We start from the raw sequence: 17586 nt of genomic DNA, 5'->3' as shown, positions 1-17586 counted from the left end.
CTATTGATTTGCACGTTCTTTATACCCTGTGCCAAAATAGGTGGGGGAAGGTTACTTTAGGGAAACATTGTGTGAACTGCCCACAATGGACAATGCAGGGGACCCCAGAGGAAGAGACTGACAAAGGGGTGGGGAAAGGCTTTAGCCCAGCTGTTGAGCTCCCACTAGGAGAGGGAAATTAGCATGAGGGAAGGGCACAGTGTGTGTGTGTGTATGTGTGTGTGCGTGTGCGGAGGGGGGATGAGGAAGGGTTTCTCTTTCTTTCTCTCAGTGCTCAGTTAATCCTGCTGTCAGTTGGTGTTAAGGCAGCAGTCTAAACGCCGGATTCCAAGAGAGAGAGCTGCACAGTACAGAAGGCAGAGCAGAAAGGAGGAGGAGGAGAGAGAGAAAGAGACGAGAGGGGGGGGAAAAAAACCAAATCTATGCTTGGAACTGAGGTTCTTTTTCGCCAATGCAAAAGGGAATATGCAGCACATTTTTGCCTTCTTCTGCACCAGTTTCCTAGGGACGGTGTTAGGGGCCAATTTCCCCAACAATATCCAGATAGGTGAGTTTGAGATGCTCCGGAGCTGTGGCTCTATTTGGGAGCGACTCTCCCTGGCAAGCAGCGGGGGGATCTGACCAATTCATTCCCTTCGCTTGCAAAGAAAGAATGTGTGTCTGTGTGATATGCAGGGTAGATTTTGATGTGGATAGAGCTGTGTAGGTTGCTGAAGGGATCATCATAGCAGGGAGGTAGCAATTCTTCCGGGGGGGGGGAAATCAGTGCCTGCACCAAAAAGTGCCTCGGAAATGGAGGAAGCAAAAAAACCCGTTTGTTTGTTTGCTAAGGAAAATACCAGGGCTGGTGCTCTGCATGGGGGGACGGGGGTGGGGGGGAGAGAGACGGGGAGCGGGGTAGTTAAAAAAGCACCTATTGCATTTTATTTTTGGCAAGGTTTTTCGTGTCTAGAGGTGGAGTACCTGGCAGAGGAAACAACACTAGATCATCTCGGTGGTTGTTGTTGTTTGTTGTGAAAGAATAAGGCCAGAGCTAGTCTAAGAAGATGTTGCATTCAAATCTCTTTTCATTTCATTCCACTTGCTTTCCGTTAGTACTGGCAATTCCCCATGTCTTTGTCTCTTGCCCTCCCCCGTTCGATAATTTCACAGTTTCTCTCATCCCTCCCCCACGTTATTATTATTTATTATTATTTTATTATATGCAATTGGGTACCATATCTCTGCTCCTCTCTCTCCCTTGTGCATAGGTCTCTTTCCATCACCCCTCTCTTTGTAATGCCAACCGTTTCCTAAGCCAATGAGTTAAAGCAACTCCTGGGTGAGTCCAGCTGCACAGCTGGTGCATTTATTGCTGTTTATGCTGCTTTGCTTTCCCCGTCCCCTCCCTCCCAGCCACTCACCCCCAACTCAGAATTTATTTGACACCTCAAGCTTTTTTCCCATTAAAAAAAAAAAAGATGGATGGATGCATACTAACAGGTTGGTTTTCCTTTGGCAGCAACACATAGGCATGAATTTTTTTTGGTGCGCAAATGCTCCCTCCACACTCTTAGATCTAACCCGTGTTGAAAATGTGCAAAGTGCCTTTCCTGCCAACGGGCAGCTCTCTGCGCTGCTGGTTCCTTGCTGATTTTCCAAGCAGTCTGCTTGGGAAAGTTGTAATTAATCAATAGACCTTTTTATTTTCATTCCATTAGTCACTCTCTCTCTCTCTCTGCTTCGTTTCCTGACTTGTAAATCAGGATAATAAGACTCCCTTTTACATTTGTAAGGACCGCAAGAAAACCCAGCTGTATAACCATAAATATTAAAATAAAAAGAGTTTGGAAGGAATCTAAACCCTCATGCTCTGGAATATAAACTGACCTCTAAATCTTGGGGGTCAGCAGCAAACTATCCCTGGGGTCAGGTTATCCCATCAATGCCTACTACAAGGTTTCTTACAACTTCCCCTGAGGCAGCTGGTGCTGGCCACTGTCAGAGACAGGACGCTGGGCTAGATGGATCTTGGGTCCGATCCAGTCTGGCAAGTCCTATCCGATTTGCTACCTTGTACTATAATTCCAGGGCTTGCCTGGGATCCTGGCAATCATCTCCGTGGGCAAACCCCTTCATGGTCAGATTTTTGACTGGTCTTGCAGGCTTTGTCTGTTGTCACCTGTAAAACAAAATGCTGGTTTTCTCAGTGCAGCAAACTTCATCCCTGCTTAGCAGCAGGTGGCCTGTCAAGAAGGCTTAATTCTCCGCCTTTACAACAACCGTCTTAGGAGTTCCTCTTCCCTCAGTCCCCAGCCACCAATTATTATTCCTTCTGGGTCTGATTCTGCCAGCCTTACCCCTGCCGAGTAGCACTTTACTCTTTGAGTAAAGTAGCTCATTTGAATCCATTGGGCTGTTTGTGGTGAGTCGGGTGGCAGAATCGAATGTGGGCCTACAGACGGGTGAGCTGCATGAGGTGCTGTTCTCCACTGGTTATGGGGGGTAGAGAGATGCTGTTCTCCCTCATAAGGATATCCTGGCAGGACTTCAGTTCTTGTCCCTTAGCCTTATGCAGGAGGAGACTTACCCCAAATCAATTGGCTCAATCCCATCCTGGCTGCTGCCCGGCCGAGGGAAATGTGTGAGCTGGCATATTTTTGATACATGTCTGACATAAGGTACACGCTACAAAAGATGCCTAAGCCCATACCCCCTGGTTTCTCACCGTACTGGGAAGTTATGGAGTTCTAGCCACACGCGAGTAGCATTAGTTGAGTGCAGGAGCAATAGCTTCCTGTCAAAAGACTGGTTGTAACAAATAAGCCTTGCAATGTGGATGCATTTAAGACCTTTGCTTTGTTTTGTTTTTTCTCTCTAGGGGGATTATTTCCTAATCAGCAGTCCCAGGAACATGCGGCTTTTAGGTTTGCATTGTCTCAGCTCACAGAACCCCCTAAACTGCTTCCCCAGATTGACATTGTGAATATTAGCGACAGCTTTGAAATGACATACACCTGTAAGTAATGGCTTTCCACACTCTCTCTCTCTCTTTTTTGTGGGTTTCATCCTGGCTGGTTTCTCCTCTGAAATGAGGGATGTACGTAGAGGTGCTCTTGCTCCCAACTTGATATCCTCCATCAGCTCCACGTAAAGAAACTCTGTACAAGAGATTTCTGATTCTGTTTGTTTTGTTTTGGGACTTGGGCATTAGATATCTCTGCAGTTGTTCATGAGATGTCTTATATTTTCTCTGTTGATGATTTTAAAGCACTATGTAAAAATCTTGCAGTTTCTCTCTCTCTCTTAATCTCTCCCAGACTTTTCATGTTGGGGTTTCATTTCAGTTCTCGCTCCCATGTTTGTCATAGCCCTGATGTGACGCAGACCCCACTTCTGGGCGTGGAATGGGTTACTTAATATGAACACCTCTTTCTCTAGCCTTAGTTTAGCCAGGCAGCATTTCTGGTGGAAGTAACAGACAGCTGTAAAAAGGGTGCTAGATGCAAACAGAGGATGAATTTAAAACAAGGGACATGCCCAATAATGAGAGAAATGGGAGAGGTCTGGTTTCAAGTTCTGCTGGAAGTATCAGCACCATTAAAGTGTTTCTGAAAAAGAACTGCCACAGCAGAACCATGAATATGGCTTAGCTGCACGGTACTAAAGAACACAGCCGACTGGACGGCTTCTCGTTATGTGCGGTAGTTGGGAGCAAAAAAGAATGCATCACCAGGTAATATCAGGATTAGCAGCAACAAAAAGAATGGGGGAAAAAAAACCACAGTTCAAAATGGGAATACTGCAGGGCTCTCCTCTTTGTATTGTGCAGCCCAGTGCTTTGTTAGAGAGACTAGAGCCTGTTGTGACTTGATGCACAAAGAATTCTTTCATTTGATCCAGTGTTATACTCATCACTTTCAATCCGTGTGTGTATTTAAGGACTGGCAGTAGGGACTGGAGGAATATAAGAAAGCCTTCTTTTTGTGATTCCTGGTGCATTGTTATTGCCTAACATTTGTAGTATCCTTTTGATTCACTGAAACACCCTCTCTGCAGTTTAGTCATGTGGCTAGCCAGATTGATATGGATACAAACTGTTCTCCTCTGCTAAGAAATGCACAGGGGAAAAAAAATGTTCTCTTGGAAAAATAACCCAGTACGTACAAGCGGAAGAATTAACAAAGTGTTTCTTTAGAGGAAGGAAGGTTACATGTTTCTGTTGTGAGGTCTGCAGAGAGATTTGAAATCCTGGAATTCTTCAGACAGCGCTAAAAAAAAAGAGAGAGAGGTAATAATTTGGCCACTTTTTCACTGTAGTAGCTAATGACTACTGTAAAGATTTTTTTATTTTCCTTAATAGTCCTCTCTGAGCCAACTGGTAGGCTTCCCTCAAGCCAGAAAAAAAACTATTTCAGGTCAATTCAATGAGACTTTATTGGCAGAACAAGCTAAACAAGCATTGCCAAAGTATAAGAAAAAGACAGACCCCCTCTGATATTCGTCAAAGGAGGATTCAACCTACCCAGGAGAGGATAATGGGCTGCGTTTGGGATTGTCCATTCCTGATCTGGTAGCAGGTAGCTAAGCAGGACCTGTGGAATCTGATCTCAGGTGCAGGACTGTCTCACAGAATTTTGTGTCTGATCTTCAGTCCTCCTCCCTCTGTACACCTGTCCCCGATGACTGTGTTTACTCCACAGCCATTAGTGATAACAGCAGGCCCATGAGTCTTTTCACACTTAGGAAACCCTGTATCATTAGTACACAGGGGGTGTGGGCTGACAAAGGCTAAATGAAAGCGAGCTAGCCCCCCAAAGAGATGGAAAGCTTCACTGGCTGGATGTTATATTTAAGTTTTATGTAGGACACGTTGTCCTAGATCAGACAGACAACGCGCTAGACAACCGTGCAATCCAACTTCATTTATTCTCAATTTTTTTTTTAATTAAAAGCTTCCCAAAGTCTGTTCTCCAAGGCTATGGAAAGCAGCATTTGTTTTAAAGGCACAAAAAGGGAGTTAATCCAGTCATCTAGCCTGAAAGTAGGCTGTGATCTCCTGATGAATTCCCCTCCTGAGTGCCAAGCCTAGACATCTGCAGGGTGGAAGAGCGAAGATCCCTTTATTTGTGGTGAATAAAATCCCTAAGTGCTTGGTGGACCTATCATTCTTGGAAGATAATATACATGTTACCAATTAAAGCTACAGATTGTTTGTTCCCATGGAGATACAGAAGATGCCACTGTTTCTCTAACTTGAATTACCTGCATCCCCAAATGCTCTGCCCCTGGTGCTTCATGTACCAAGGAGTCTAGCATGGGACCTGAGTAAACTAATAGATCGGACCCTTGCAGCAAGCACTGCCTCATGCTAGAATCCAGTCTGCCACAGTAACCAGTGTCCTCGTGGGCAATTCTAAATCCAAAACCAGTATTAAGAGTTGGCGGTCCTTGCAGAAGTACGGAGCCGAGCTAGGTAGCATGCGAGGTGCTGACAAGGTAGCCGCATGTGCTTCAGCAAAACGACAGTGCCTGGTGCAAGAGGACAGCTTGCAAAATGCATTTCATCCACCATTTGTGACATGGTCTACTCTACCTGCCGTATAACTCTTTACCCAGTAAGGATGGATACGCTCTGTTATCACAACTGGTCAATTCACTCTACAGGATGTAACCCGTCACCCCCGTGATGGAACAGGGATATGAAACCAGTACTGATGCACAGAGCTTTCACATCAGTGAGGATGTTGGATTGACAATTATGATCTAATGTCCCGAAAGGCAATAAACCAGGTGGAATATCCGTCTGTTGCAACTGGTTGCCATGCCATCAGTCAGCGGCGATACAGCACCGCAATCAGCTTGTGATTTCTGATGCAGCTGAGCTTGGCATTTATGCTGTTGCATAATTCCAACTCAGAGACATTGGTTAACTTAAAGGTATGTACTACAAGAACTTTAAACCCCTTATCCTAGCCCTGGAAGAAGAACATTACATTTAAAAAAAATCCTCTAAGCCTTATGGAAGTATGAAAATAACCAGTGACCGTCATTTAAATTCATATCCAATAACCTCTCACTTCATGCATGTGGTTAATGACGGTACTGGCATGTGAAAATTCACTGGGCCCATTCTAATAACCATATTAACTCTGACCCAAAGATACAGGGTAATGTGTTGGCTTTGTGTTTGTGTCAGTGTGTGTAACATAGCCCCCCACATGGCTGGTTTACAGGGAGAATGAGGGACTGACTACGGTCATTAGTTAAAGGAGAAATCCTACAGCTCAGATGGCGGTAGCTGTATTTGTGTATCTTTTATCAGAGAGACAGTTATTTTGGGAGAATACTAATGTTACAGCCCACCCGACAACAGAAGTATATGCCAGTGAGAGGTTAGTATAAAGGGCAAAATCGTGATATTATATAGCAGGGTTAGTATTGGAATTCAGTGGCCCAAAAGATTATATAGAACTTTCCAGTCCCCTTCAGAGACCCGAGCGCAGATTCTGGCTGCGTTCGTAATTGGAAATTAATGTTGTGGTCTCCAGTGAGCTTTGTCTACCTCACAAAACCCACCATGTACTTTGTGTTGGGACTGACTGTCCGTGTCCGCTCAGCAGGAGCTGCTGGAGCTCAGACGTGAGAGGTATTGGTAGAATGGTGTGAAATGCCGGCTCCTTGAAATGCAGAGTGCTGCAACTTAGGACTCCGCTGCAACTGCATAGCTAAGTGGAGGACCATGCTGAACAAAGGTATTTCAGTCAGGGATCAAAGGGCACTGACAGAGTTGTGTACAAGAAGTTTGCACTCAGCCTGCCCCTACTGAAGGTCAGTTTTCAGCTCGGCTTCTACTAGGTCTCCATTGAAGCATGAGTAACCTACTGTTGGGTGTGCATTACAGATCTCCTCTGTGCCAAGGATATGAGTTGTTACAGCCCCACATTACTAAGCAATGGCTTTTAGCTCATGCTTTTTGCTCTGGAGGTGCATGGTTCAATCCCTAAGGTGTCAGTCAAGGACGGTGGCCGTCATTCATTCACACCACCACTTGCAAGTAAAACCACCTCCTGAAAAGTATTAGCATTTGCACCCATATAACCAACTGGATCCAATGGGTTTTGGTTGGTGCAAAGGCTAGTCTTTGTGTGTGACTAGGTACCAGGCAATTTAAAGGGTGGACACAAGCATTCGCATTCGTGGCATGGCATACAGGTGTTTGCACATGCAAAGTGCATGAATTTTCAGCTGCATGTGCGTGGAGGCTGAAAATCCAGACCATAATACTTTGTGATATCATTCTCCATCTGTGCATGTACAGTGCCCATTGCTGATTGGGTGATCCTGAATGGGTACTGCTACCGGACTAATAATACTATTAATAAAATCAGTGATACTTTAGAAAATAAAAACAAGAGGAATGAGCTTCTGTTGTAAAACTACATAGCAGAACCAATTAAGAAGAGATCTGTCCTGATCTCCCATTATTTGATTAGGTTCTTACCTATAATGCCAAGATAATTTGATAGCAATAATAATACATAAAGGACTAACCAAACACAAATTATTTTGTTTGTTTGCTTGAGACACCCATGTGCATACAGTGCTTCTGTACCGTGCTCTTTATCTCTCAAATTACCTTTTTAGAGGCAGGAAGTAAGACACACATTTTAATGTTCTCAAATGACGATCTAAATGTGATTTAATTAAACAATTATTGTATGTTGAATTAAAAATCCCTTTTTGTTGACAAACAGAGCGGTCGCCATTGCTCAGAATGGTGCTGCTTGTAATTATTCCGGCAGCAATCAATTAAAATGCAGTTTTGTAATTAAACTTCCTCAATCCCGGAGAGGCCTGTCCTAGGATACTATGTAAATTTTGCGGTGGTGTAGGGCTGGCAGGGGTTGAGTAGTACTTTAAAAATAATGTAAACAGCGTACTTCTGCAGTGATAGATATGCCTACTTAACACAATCTAAATGAGCAGAAATACCTATTTAATGTCAAATGTCATCTACTTAATGCAATAGCTTCTGCGAATGAATGCATCTCTTTAGATTTTATAATAAGATGTAGCCAGGTGTCTTCTGTGAACAATGGAGCATTGTCAACTCCCATTTAAGTCAATGGGTGTTGAGGGTGCGCGACACCCTGTGGGATGGGTTTTACATTGATTAAAAGCTAATGGTTGTTAAATGAGACATTACCACCATACAGTCAAATCCACACATAAATAGGGTAGGTAGGGGCTGAAGGGGGTGAATTTTGCCAAAGATCTGCAAAGAGTGGCTCCCAGAAGAGAGGTGGCTTAAGCTCCTCCTAGAGCTGCCGGAGAGCAGCTGCTTTCCAGCTCCCATGAGAGTGATATTATCATATTGCTTCTGCCCACAAAATCCTGAGCTGGGACCTCTGCTGGGGGAACATGCAGGATATGCCTACCAGCTGGGTGGCTGCTAGTTGACTGAGCTTGTTCTGGTGTCTGGCCAGCAACTAGCAACAAGGATGGGATCTGGTCCCTTGTGCTGCTCCCAAAAGGAGAGGAAGCTCAGAAGACATGCACAGAGAAATTTGCTTTTATGACTGCTGCCGCCAGTAGGGGGAAGACATTTGACATGTCTAGTATAGTCTTTGTCTAATCTATCTATATGCTTAGATGGCCTTTGTCACTATAGTGTCTGATCACCAGCAGACTGGGAGAATCCCTGTTGGAATCTCATCTGAAATAATCTGTAGGCGGTATGGACAATACCAGATTGCTGTTTGGCAGACATGACACTACTCTGTCTGTTACATAGTGTTAAACCTCAGTGAATAGGATTCATAGAGTCAGGTTTGTTTGTTTTCTTTTATCAGAGGACGGGAGGATATTTATTCTCTGAATGATGACATTCGTTTTCCTCACGGGCAATAGAAGAGGTGCCAGGGGTGTGGAGAAAAGCTAACGTGACAGCCATGGTAGGAACAGGGGGAATTTTACACCTGCAAATCTAACCTGTCTCCCGGGATGGATCCCAGACATTAATTAGTGACAAAAACGGGACAAGCCTTGCATAGGTAAAAGGTGGCCAGGCAACATTAAAAGAGGGGATTTTAGAAAGAGTAAGCAGTGGTGCAATTACGTCCTCTGTGTGCTGATCGCTTTTCACTCTTTGCTCACCCCTTTCTCTATCTGAAATGATCTATAAAAGAAACACAACTGAACAATTGAGGCCTAAATGTTGCGTTTAGTATATTAAAAAGCTCTCTGTGTGTGTTGAAATCCTAATGAGGATATTAAGAAGAGTGTCATAATGAGTTTTTTTTCTGCCCAAATCCAATAGAAATAATTATTTTTAAATGTATATTTTCCCTTTTAGGGCTGGAGATGCAAACGCAACAGCACTGTGCTAGGGCATAGACTCATAGCAATGTAGGGCTGGAAGGAACCTCATGAGTCACCAAGTCCAGCCCCCAGCGCTGAGGCAGGACCAAGTAAACCTAAACCATCCCTGACAGGTGTTTGTCCAGCCTGTTCTTAAAACCTTCAGCGACGGGGATTCCACACCCTCCCTTGGGAGCCTATTCTAGTGCTTAACTACCCTTATAGTTAGAAAGTTTTCCCTAATAACTAATCTAAATGTCCCTTGCTGCAGATTAAGCCCATTACTTCTTGTCCTACCTGCAGTGGGCATGGAGAACAGTCGATCCCCATCCTCTTTAGAACAGCCCTTCACATATTTGAAGACTGTTATCAGGTCCCCGTCCCCCCCTCAGTGTTTTTTCAAGACTAAACATGCCCAGTTTTGTTTAACCTTCTCTCAGAGGTCTGGTTTTCTAAACCTTTGATCATTTTTTGCTCTCCTCTGGGCTCTCTCAAATTTGTCCACCTCTTCCCTAAAGTGTGACAACCAAAACTAGACACAGGTGAGGCCTCACCAGTGCCGATTAGAGCAGGACAATGACCTCCCATGTCTTATTTACAATACTCCTTTAGTACACCTCAGAGTGATATCAGTCTTTTTTGCAACTGCATTGCATTGTTGAATCAATGTGTGATCCACTATAACCCCAGATCCTTTCCAGCAGTATTGCCACCTAGCCAGTCGTTCCTCATTTTGTAGTTGTAAATTTGATTTTTCCTTCTTAAGTGAAGTCCTTTGCAGTTGTCTTCTTTGAATTTCATCTGGTTGAATTCAGACCAATTTTTTTTAATTTACTAAAGTTGTTTTGAATTCTAACCCTGTCCACCAAAGTGCTTGCAACCCCTCTCAGCTTGGTACCATCTGCAAATTTCATAAGCATGTGCTCAGTTCCATTATCCAAGTCATTAATGAAAATATAGACTAGTACCAGACCCAGGACTGACCCCTGTGGCACCCCACTAGATACACCTTCCCAGTTTGACAGAGAACCATTGATAACTGTTCTTTGAGTATGGTCTTTCAACCAGTTGTGCACCCACGGTTATAATAATTTCATCTAGACCACATTTCCCTAGTTTGCTTATGAGAATGTCATGTGGGACTTTGTCAAAAGGTTTACTAAAATCAAGATATGAGAAGCAAGAATGAAACTAGTCTCAGCCTAGTTGCAATGTCCAATTTGAGTGACATGCCACAAAAACATAAGAATATGAGCACCTTATGCGTAAAAAGTTAATTAGAATCTTTAAAATCCTCCCAGCTGGAATTTTCTAAGTTGGTACTTTAGTAACGCAGATAAGAATTATTCTATTTTAACATCATCACTTGGAACAGAGGTAGCTTTGTCTTCTCATCTCAGAAATACACTTGTACGTACTTGGGGCCAGAGTGACTCACAATGAGTAGGCAAGGAAAGAAAGTGGGCCTGTAAAGTGCTCCCCAGCATGAAGAAGGGTATCAGAAAATCTGGCCACTAGCAATCCAGCATCTTCTCCACACAGCATATGTCCAAATAACACATGTCACTGTTAACATAGTGTGTACTGTAACTGTCCCTTGGTCATATGCTGACCCAATCAGCCATTTGCCTGCACAGTAACACTCGCTAGTTGATTTCCTTTCACTGCTCTGTAATAGCCGTACCCAATCAATCCCTCCAGTGCACTTTTTAAAAAATGTTTTTATTTTTTCTCAGTAACTTCTACCCCGCCCTTGCTCCACCCCGAAAACTGTTTAAACTTCAACCCTTGCCTCACCCAGCTCCAGGGCTATAGAAAGGAGATGTGCTTATGCTTCATAACCCTGACTGATCTCTTTAAGAAAGTGACAGCGAGAGGCAGCAAGGAACAGATGCAAATTACCATGCTCGGGCTTCAGCGAGAGGGGCTTTTTATATTTGTGTAGACAAAGTAGAGTACAAACAAGACAGATGTCTGACGTTAGTAAGTAATGGTCAGCTGATGGCAGGGCTCTTATGGGACCAAAAAAAAAAAATCTTGGTTTTGACTAAATAACAAAGGTCCTGGAAATCGTGGTAATGGAGACAGAGCAGAAAGGTGATGAGAGGTCAAGGGCTTCAGGGACTGCTGTTAGGCCCGCAAAATTCTTTAGATGACTTAGATGCAGTATGCAAGGAACTTGCCTGACTTTAGTTTGCCCTTCTTTACTTGGGCAAAGTTTCATTGAGCAATATATATAAGCATAGTATTCAGCTGTGGTTTTCCTGCTACCTGCCCACACAGCTGATGTCCCCAGAGCTTCTGAGCCAGTTTGTTTTGCATCCATGCAGCACTAACATACCGCAGAAGGCTTTGCTCGCAAGAATGGGTGGGGGTGGAGCTCTTCTGGACTGTGTCAGCACCCTAACAGGGGAGCAGTAAAAATTAGGTGGGATTGGAGGGAGATGAGAATTCAGAAGAGATCCAGGAGGCAGTAACGCATGGAGGACAGTGGAATTCTATGGCTGAGGACAAGACAGGGAGAAATGCTAAGAGATGGATTAGTGCTAAGAAAGGAAGAAGGGCAGCAAAAATGGAGGGACTGGTGGCAGTGGTTATAGCTGTTTTGAGAATATTTTGACAATGATGCCTTCAAGGCCTGATCCACAGCCCACGGTAGCCAATGGAAAGATCTGATTTCAACATGCTTTGCATCGGGCCCATAATCCCTCTCCTCCCTCCCACATACATACACCAAGAGGAACCTGTGCCAGCTGCTCCATGCTGGGTTCCTTCCCTTCTCCCTTACCACCTGGGGCTATAGGTTGCTGGGTTTGGAGGGGACGGGAAGAGGTGAGGGGTCCAGCCAGGTTCTGCTGGATCTTCTCCTCCAGAGCAAGCCAGCATGAGTTCCTGCAGTAACTGGTTTCCACCCCCAGTGTTCGGAATGCTGGCTCAAGGGAGCGACAAGCACCACTGGATCCAAACATCAGCACGGAGGCAAGAGGCCTCCAGCAATTCACCCACGAGCTCTAGGTGTAGGGAGTGGAACCTGCCAAGCCTGGGGCTGGGCTCAGACCCTGCCCCCCACCACATAATAAATGCAATGGAATGCCAGGCTTGATATCCCATAACACCCCCAGAGTTACCACTCTGCCCCTGTGTTCTAGTGATGTCACCGGAAGGGAACTCTGGGTACAACGACTTGCTCTCCAGCCTCTCTTCACCTGCTCTGTGGTGCCCTTACTCAAATTTCTTTCTAGAGGACTACACCCCGCTCCTGTCTCAGGAACTTTGCTGACCCCCACTCCCCTTCTTCAGTCCCTGCTCTCAGTGCTTTATTTCGAGGCCATGGCTACACCCCAGCCTGTGGGTGAGAAGAGGAATTAACTAATCTAGAAACACCATCCCACAAACAATACAATGGATCCAAAGGCTCACCCTCACGTAGTCCCAACACGCAGCCCCTGACCATGAGGCATGGAAACCTGCAAGTATTGCATGAGTCTAGCAGCTACCACTAGGGAGTGATACTGCCTGCTCGGGGATGCCAATAAAATGAGGATCTGCACTTTGGAAGAACGTCATGTTGTGAAGATCTGGTCTAAAGGTGACAGCCATGTGGATTCTGCCTTAAGCAGGAGCACACCACAAAGGAGAGGATTTAGGCATGAGCATGGACAGAGGTTTAAGACCCTCTGTACAGTGCATGGCACCTGTTGGGGAAAGCATACAGAATCAGCAAAGGAAACAAAAGCACCTATTAGAAAGTATTGTTGTCACTGTAACAAGGGCTGGGCTGCTGAGATATGCTGCAGCCAAGAAGGAGGTCTGGCCTGTAGGGAATTCAGGAGAAATTTCTTTGTTCAGAGGATGATTAATGTATTTAATGAACTACAAAAGGAAGTAATGGATGCTTAAACCACAGCTATGCGCAAAAGACTGTTAGAGAGGGAGGGGGAAAAAACCCATGATTTCAGGCTGAAAGCTCAGTAGCTATATCCTTGTAGGTCAGCAGACTAGGAATGGATTATGCAGACTTCCCTACCTCATCGTCCTGAAATGTTATTAGATTGTAACAGCTACCCTATTGCATTTAATTTAAATGCATAGCTAAGTGCATTTAGCTGACTTAATTTGAGTTACCTTAGTCTCCAGGCTCTCCCAGTCCTGGTGCTGTTACTGATTAGACATTGCCATTTCTGCCAGTCAAAACCCACTGCTGAGGGTGAGCGAAGTGGATGGCTGTTGTCCAGGGGCTGCCCTGGTGTCACCTCGCTCATTTCCCATGGAAGCATAAGTGGCGTTTATAGGAAAAAAGACAGGCAGACCAGAGCCACCGAAGGACAAGGCGACTCAGAAGATTGCTATCTAGGATGCAATCTTTCATCATCCAACAAGACTGGCAGTGGTCAAAAGTTGTTACCATCCGATACCTGTTTGGGAGCCCACAGGTCACAAGCTGGTGAACTCAGTCTAATTGCTGGCAGTGAGTTGCCTATAGCTTGAGATGTTATCAGAATGCGATGTCAGTCTCAGCAGAGAGACCTAGAAGTGAATGGGTAGAAGAGCCTGTTCGGTCTTCTGTAATCCCACCAATCCCTCCTTTGTGGGAAGCCTACATGGACCCTTCCCATGCTGTATCTGTCCTGTGGGTTAACAGGACTTCAGCATCAAGGGGCTAGCAAGCCATCACTTAATCATATAGTTAGAAAAATGCCCATATTCATGGGCCTATTGCCACCTCACTCATTAGATTATGGGATTACTGACTGCGTAATCTAAAAATGTTATCAGTGAGGGTAATTAACCATTAGAGCAATTTACCACGGGCTGTGATAGATTCTTCATCAGTGGGCATTTTTAAATCAAGCCTGGAAGTTTATCTAAAAGCTCTGCTCTAGGAATTATTTAGGGGGAACTTGATGGCCTGTGTTGTACAGGAGGTCAGACTAGGTGATCACAATGGTCCCTTCTGGCCTCGGAATCTAGGATAAAACAGGAGCCATCCAACTGAATGATTATAAATAAATGAAAAGTACTAGACCCATTTCAAGTCCAAACTGTTAAGAGGACATTCCAGATGGAGCCCTGCTTGCTCGTTGGTATCGTGCCATCAGTCATTACGGTGCAAACTCACTTCCTGCCCTGTACAAAGCCCTTGCAGATAGAGGTGTTGTGGGTGCTGGGTCCGCTTAACTATGGACTTGATAGCTCTTCTCCAGCAAGCCCCTACACCTCTCTCTGTGCCAGCTCGTGCTGAGCTGGTGTGGAATACAGCCCTACAGCAAATACCCTCTCCTAGGCCACCGGCATTTCAGAACCACTACAGAGAGGCTTCTCCCAGCAGCAGCACTGGGGTCCTCTCATGGCCTCGGCTGTGTCATAATGGCTAGTTTCACGAACAAAAAATATACACCAGTGGCAGCAGATAGATTCAACAGACAGAGAAGAAAAATCTGGGATGTGGGGGTGATATTTTGACACTCCAAGCTCATAGGTCTTTCAGGCTACCTGCTAGGAACCGCTCTCTCAATCATCTAGCATTTCTAACCCGTTTTCTAATGTATTCAGGGAAGTTCCAGAGTCAGCACTAACTGTCCAATCCCCACCATTTGTCTATTAGTTTTAAAATATAAACACCATTGCCCAGAATCTTTCCCACTGCTTGAAGGGTTCTGGAACACGGCCGACAACTGAGCAGAGATGATTGCGCAGAAACAGGGAATCCCCTTTGGAGGACGGATGGCACCTATACGGGGACCTGTTGAGGAAGAGGGGGATGGGGCAGAGAAGAAAGAAGGAATCCGTGCCCATAAGCCCATCTACATGCTCCGCCAATTCATTCTTCAGTGCTTAGGACACAACATTTGGCATGAGCCTTAAACTGGGTATGACACTTTTTAAATGTCTTGATACTTTACTAAAGCAAATAACGCTACCTGGCACCAAACATTTCCTTTCTTTTTCTGCGAGTAGCAAAAGCCTGTATAAAGCAGAACTAGACTGAATGATTCACAGCTGTGAGAGCTTAACATTTCTGTTAGGGAGCAAAGAATCCATATGTGTTGTATCAACCAGGCAAGGTACTAACAAGCTTCAACAGGACTTTATTTTCAAAGTGGAAACCTCTTTACCAAGCTGCTGCTGCACCCACTGTAGCTCTCTCCCAGCCTCCCAACTCTTCCCCCCTCCTTCCTGTTTCCTGTCCTTTCAGGCTCCCAGCAGCCAGTGCTCCCAATTCTAATAATTACAAGCAACATCTAAACACCACAATATGCTCATGGAATATTAATGGCTTGTATCAGTCTCTCCAGAACGGTCCCATCCTTCTGCACATGTGCAGGATCTGCTGTTGCTCTGAGATGTGTTTCCCTTCTCTTGGCCTCTCTCACGTTTTTCATTTTCACACGCTTGCTGCTATAATTGTGTTTGCAGGCATATAATAAAGATACACTGGTTTGCTTCTGCTGTCATTTTATACAGATCTCTTTCTCTTTTCTTGCTCCCAGGCTGTCATGGTGTTCCCCTGGGATCTTGTGGGCTGGGCTCAGAAGGAGCCTAAAAATGTCGGTCTGTGGAGGATAGTCCTCCAGATGTTCACCATAGCATATTCAAAACACAACCTAGGGATTTGGCTGTGTAATTCCTACTGGCTTTCATGGGAGTAGCCCAGCTAAATCTCTGTGCACTGCTTTGACCATTTAGGGACAAACATCTTATTTTCTTTCCAAATCAGAGTCTTGCCAATGGGAAATTTAATTTCTAAGCTAGCAAGTTTTGTGCAGCCATTTGAGATGGGTCAGAACCAAATCCCAAAATCCAAACAAACGCTCCTGGGGATTTTAAGGATATTCAAAATCTGAACCCACTCTGGATCTGAATTTTTAATGGCGGAACCATAACCCTGCATCCAAACACACCCAAACTTCGAGGTGTTTGAAATCCAGCTAGATCCACATTTCCTGGCTTGAGTCTGGCTCAGGCAGAAATTCATGGTGCTTCCTAGTCACAAAACTAACAAAGCAAATACAAGTTAGTTAAAAACTCTGGTCCAGGAGGCCCAAGCCTGGGGACTGGAGGATTGAGGCATGATAGCCTTGCTTTGTGACATGGAAGGAGCAGCCATGGAATAGTGGGAGCTGCTGCAGCTCATGGTTGATGTGTATTCGCATCAGGATTGAGGTGTACTGAGCATGCAGTGGGGGGAATGTGCTGCAGCCCAGGACTGAGGAGCATTGTGGCTGTCGTGGTGGTGAAAAGGTGTCCATATCTTTAATCACAGATATGTAACGTGTGGGGTAAGCATGTTTTTCCCGTGCTATTCCTGACTGCAGCTGAAGCGACTAGTCCTTCACTTGCAGCAACAGTAAGTTTTACATTCAAAATGTTCCATACCAAGAAAGCTGTATCTGACAGTATCTCTTTATTGAAGAGCGGTGACTGGAAAGAATCTGGAGGTTGGCTTCATGTCACTCCTTTGTCCTCTTTTCTCTTCTTTTTTTTTTTTTTTTGGTATTATGAAAATGAGAAGCAGCTGTGAGCCCTTCAAATCGCAAATGGAATTGTGAGCGCCGCTACCTCTGCTAACAGCTCGTTTATTACCAGGCAGCAGACAGCTTCCGCTGTGCTGCTACAGTCCATTTTGCCTAAAGATGCTGCGTGGAATTGAAAACAATTTGCTTTAAGATCTGGCACGGGGGCCAGCCGAGAGTTTGTGCATTCAGAGGGACGCCTCCCTTGCCGCCTTTTGCTGAATCAAACAGAACAGGACATGTGTACACATGCCCTGGGGCATGCGCAGAGAAAAGCATGCAGTACAGTGACCCAGAACTCTTTCTCCTGCAAAGTTGAAGACCATCACCGCACTGGGAAATTCTTTAAGTGAAGCCGGGGGGGGGGGGGGTTGGGGGGGGGGTTGTTTTCAACCATGTCAGAAATATTGGGAGGAAGGCCAGGAGGTAACTTTGGCAGATCGGTGTTGCACTGAGCCAAAACCATAAAGCTGTATCGTGTACATGCTGTAAATGCTCAGTAGGAATATGATTTTTGCTCAAAATACAGAGATTTGTGAGCTGATGGCATTTTAGGCTACATTATCTTTGTCTCCGCAGTTATGAGCTCACCCCAAAGTTTCTTGCAGTCATTATCACAGGGCTTCTTGGAATAGGTGATCAGGAGGAAGAAAGCACTGGGTTCTCAAAGTACTATATATGATTCCAGGGAATTTGCTGTCCCAGAGGTCAATGGAAGAGCAGGTAAAAC

General features: G+C 44.9%; 1 protein-coding gene across 5 annotated transcripts in view; it reads left to right on the top strand.

Moving 5' to 3' along the window:
• Positions 1-269: 269 nt before the first annotated feature.
• GRIA1 (glutamate ionotropic receptor AMPA type subunit 1) overlaps positions 270-17586 on the top strand; it is a 166761-nt gene continuing 149444 nt past the window's right edge. For 3 of the 5 annotated variants that reach the window (XR_007357944.2, XM_048860115.2, XM_048860116.2), the window contains exons 1-2: positions 271-547; positions 2861-2998. Coding sequence is in view for 3 of the 5 variants with exons in the window: in XM_048860115.2 (XP_048716072.1) it covers positions 466-547; positions 2861-2998 (220 nt within the window). In the remaining 2 variants the exon portion in view is untranslated. Of the gene's footprint in view, positions 548-2860; positions 2999-17586 lie in introns of all 5 variants that reach the window. The other 2 variants (XR_007357943.2, XM_048860117.2) reach the window with 1 other exon arrangement.

The sequence above is a fragment of the Caretta caretta genome, chromosome 8, assembly GCF_965140235.1.
Source record: "Caretta caretta isolate rCarCar2 chromosome 8, rCarCar1.hap1, whole genome shotgun sequence".
Classification (NCBI taxonomy): Eukaryota; Metazoa; Chordata; order Testudines; family Cheloniidae; genus Caretta; species Caretta caretta.
This window is presented reverse-complemented; position numbering and strand designations above follow the sequence as displayed.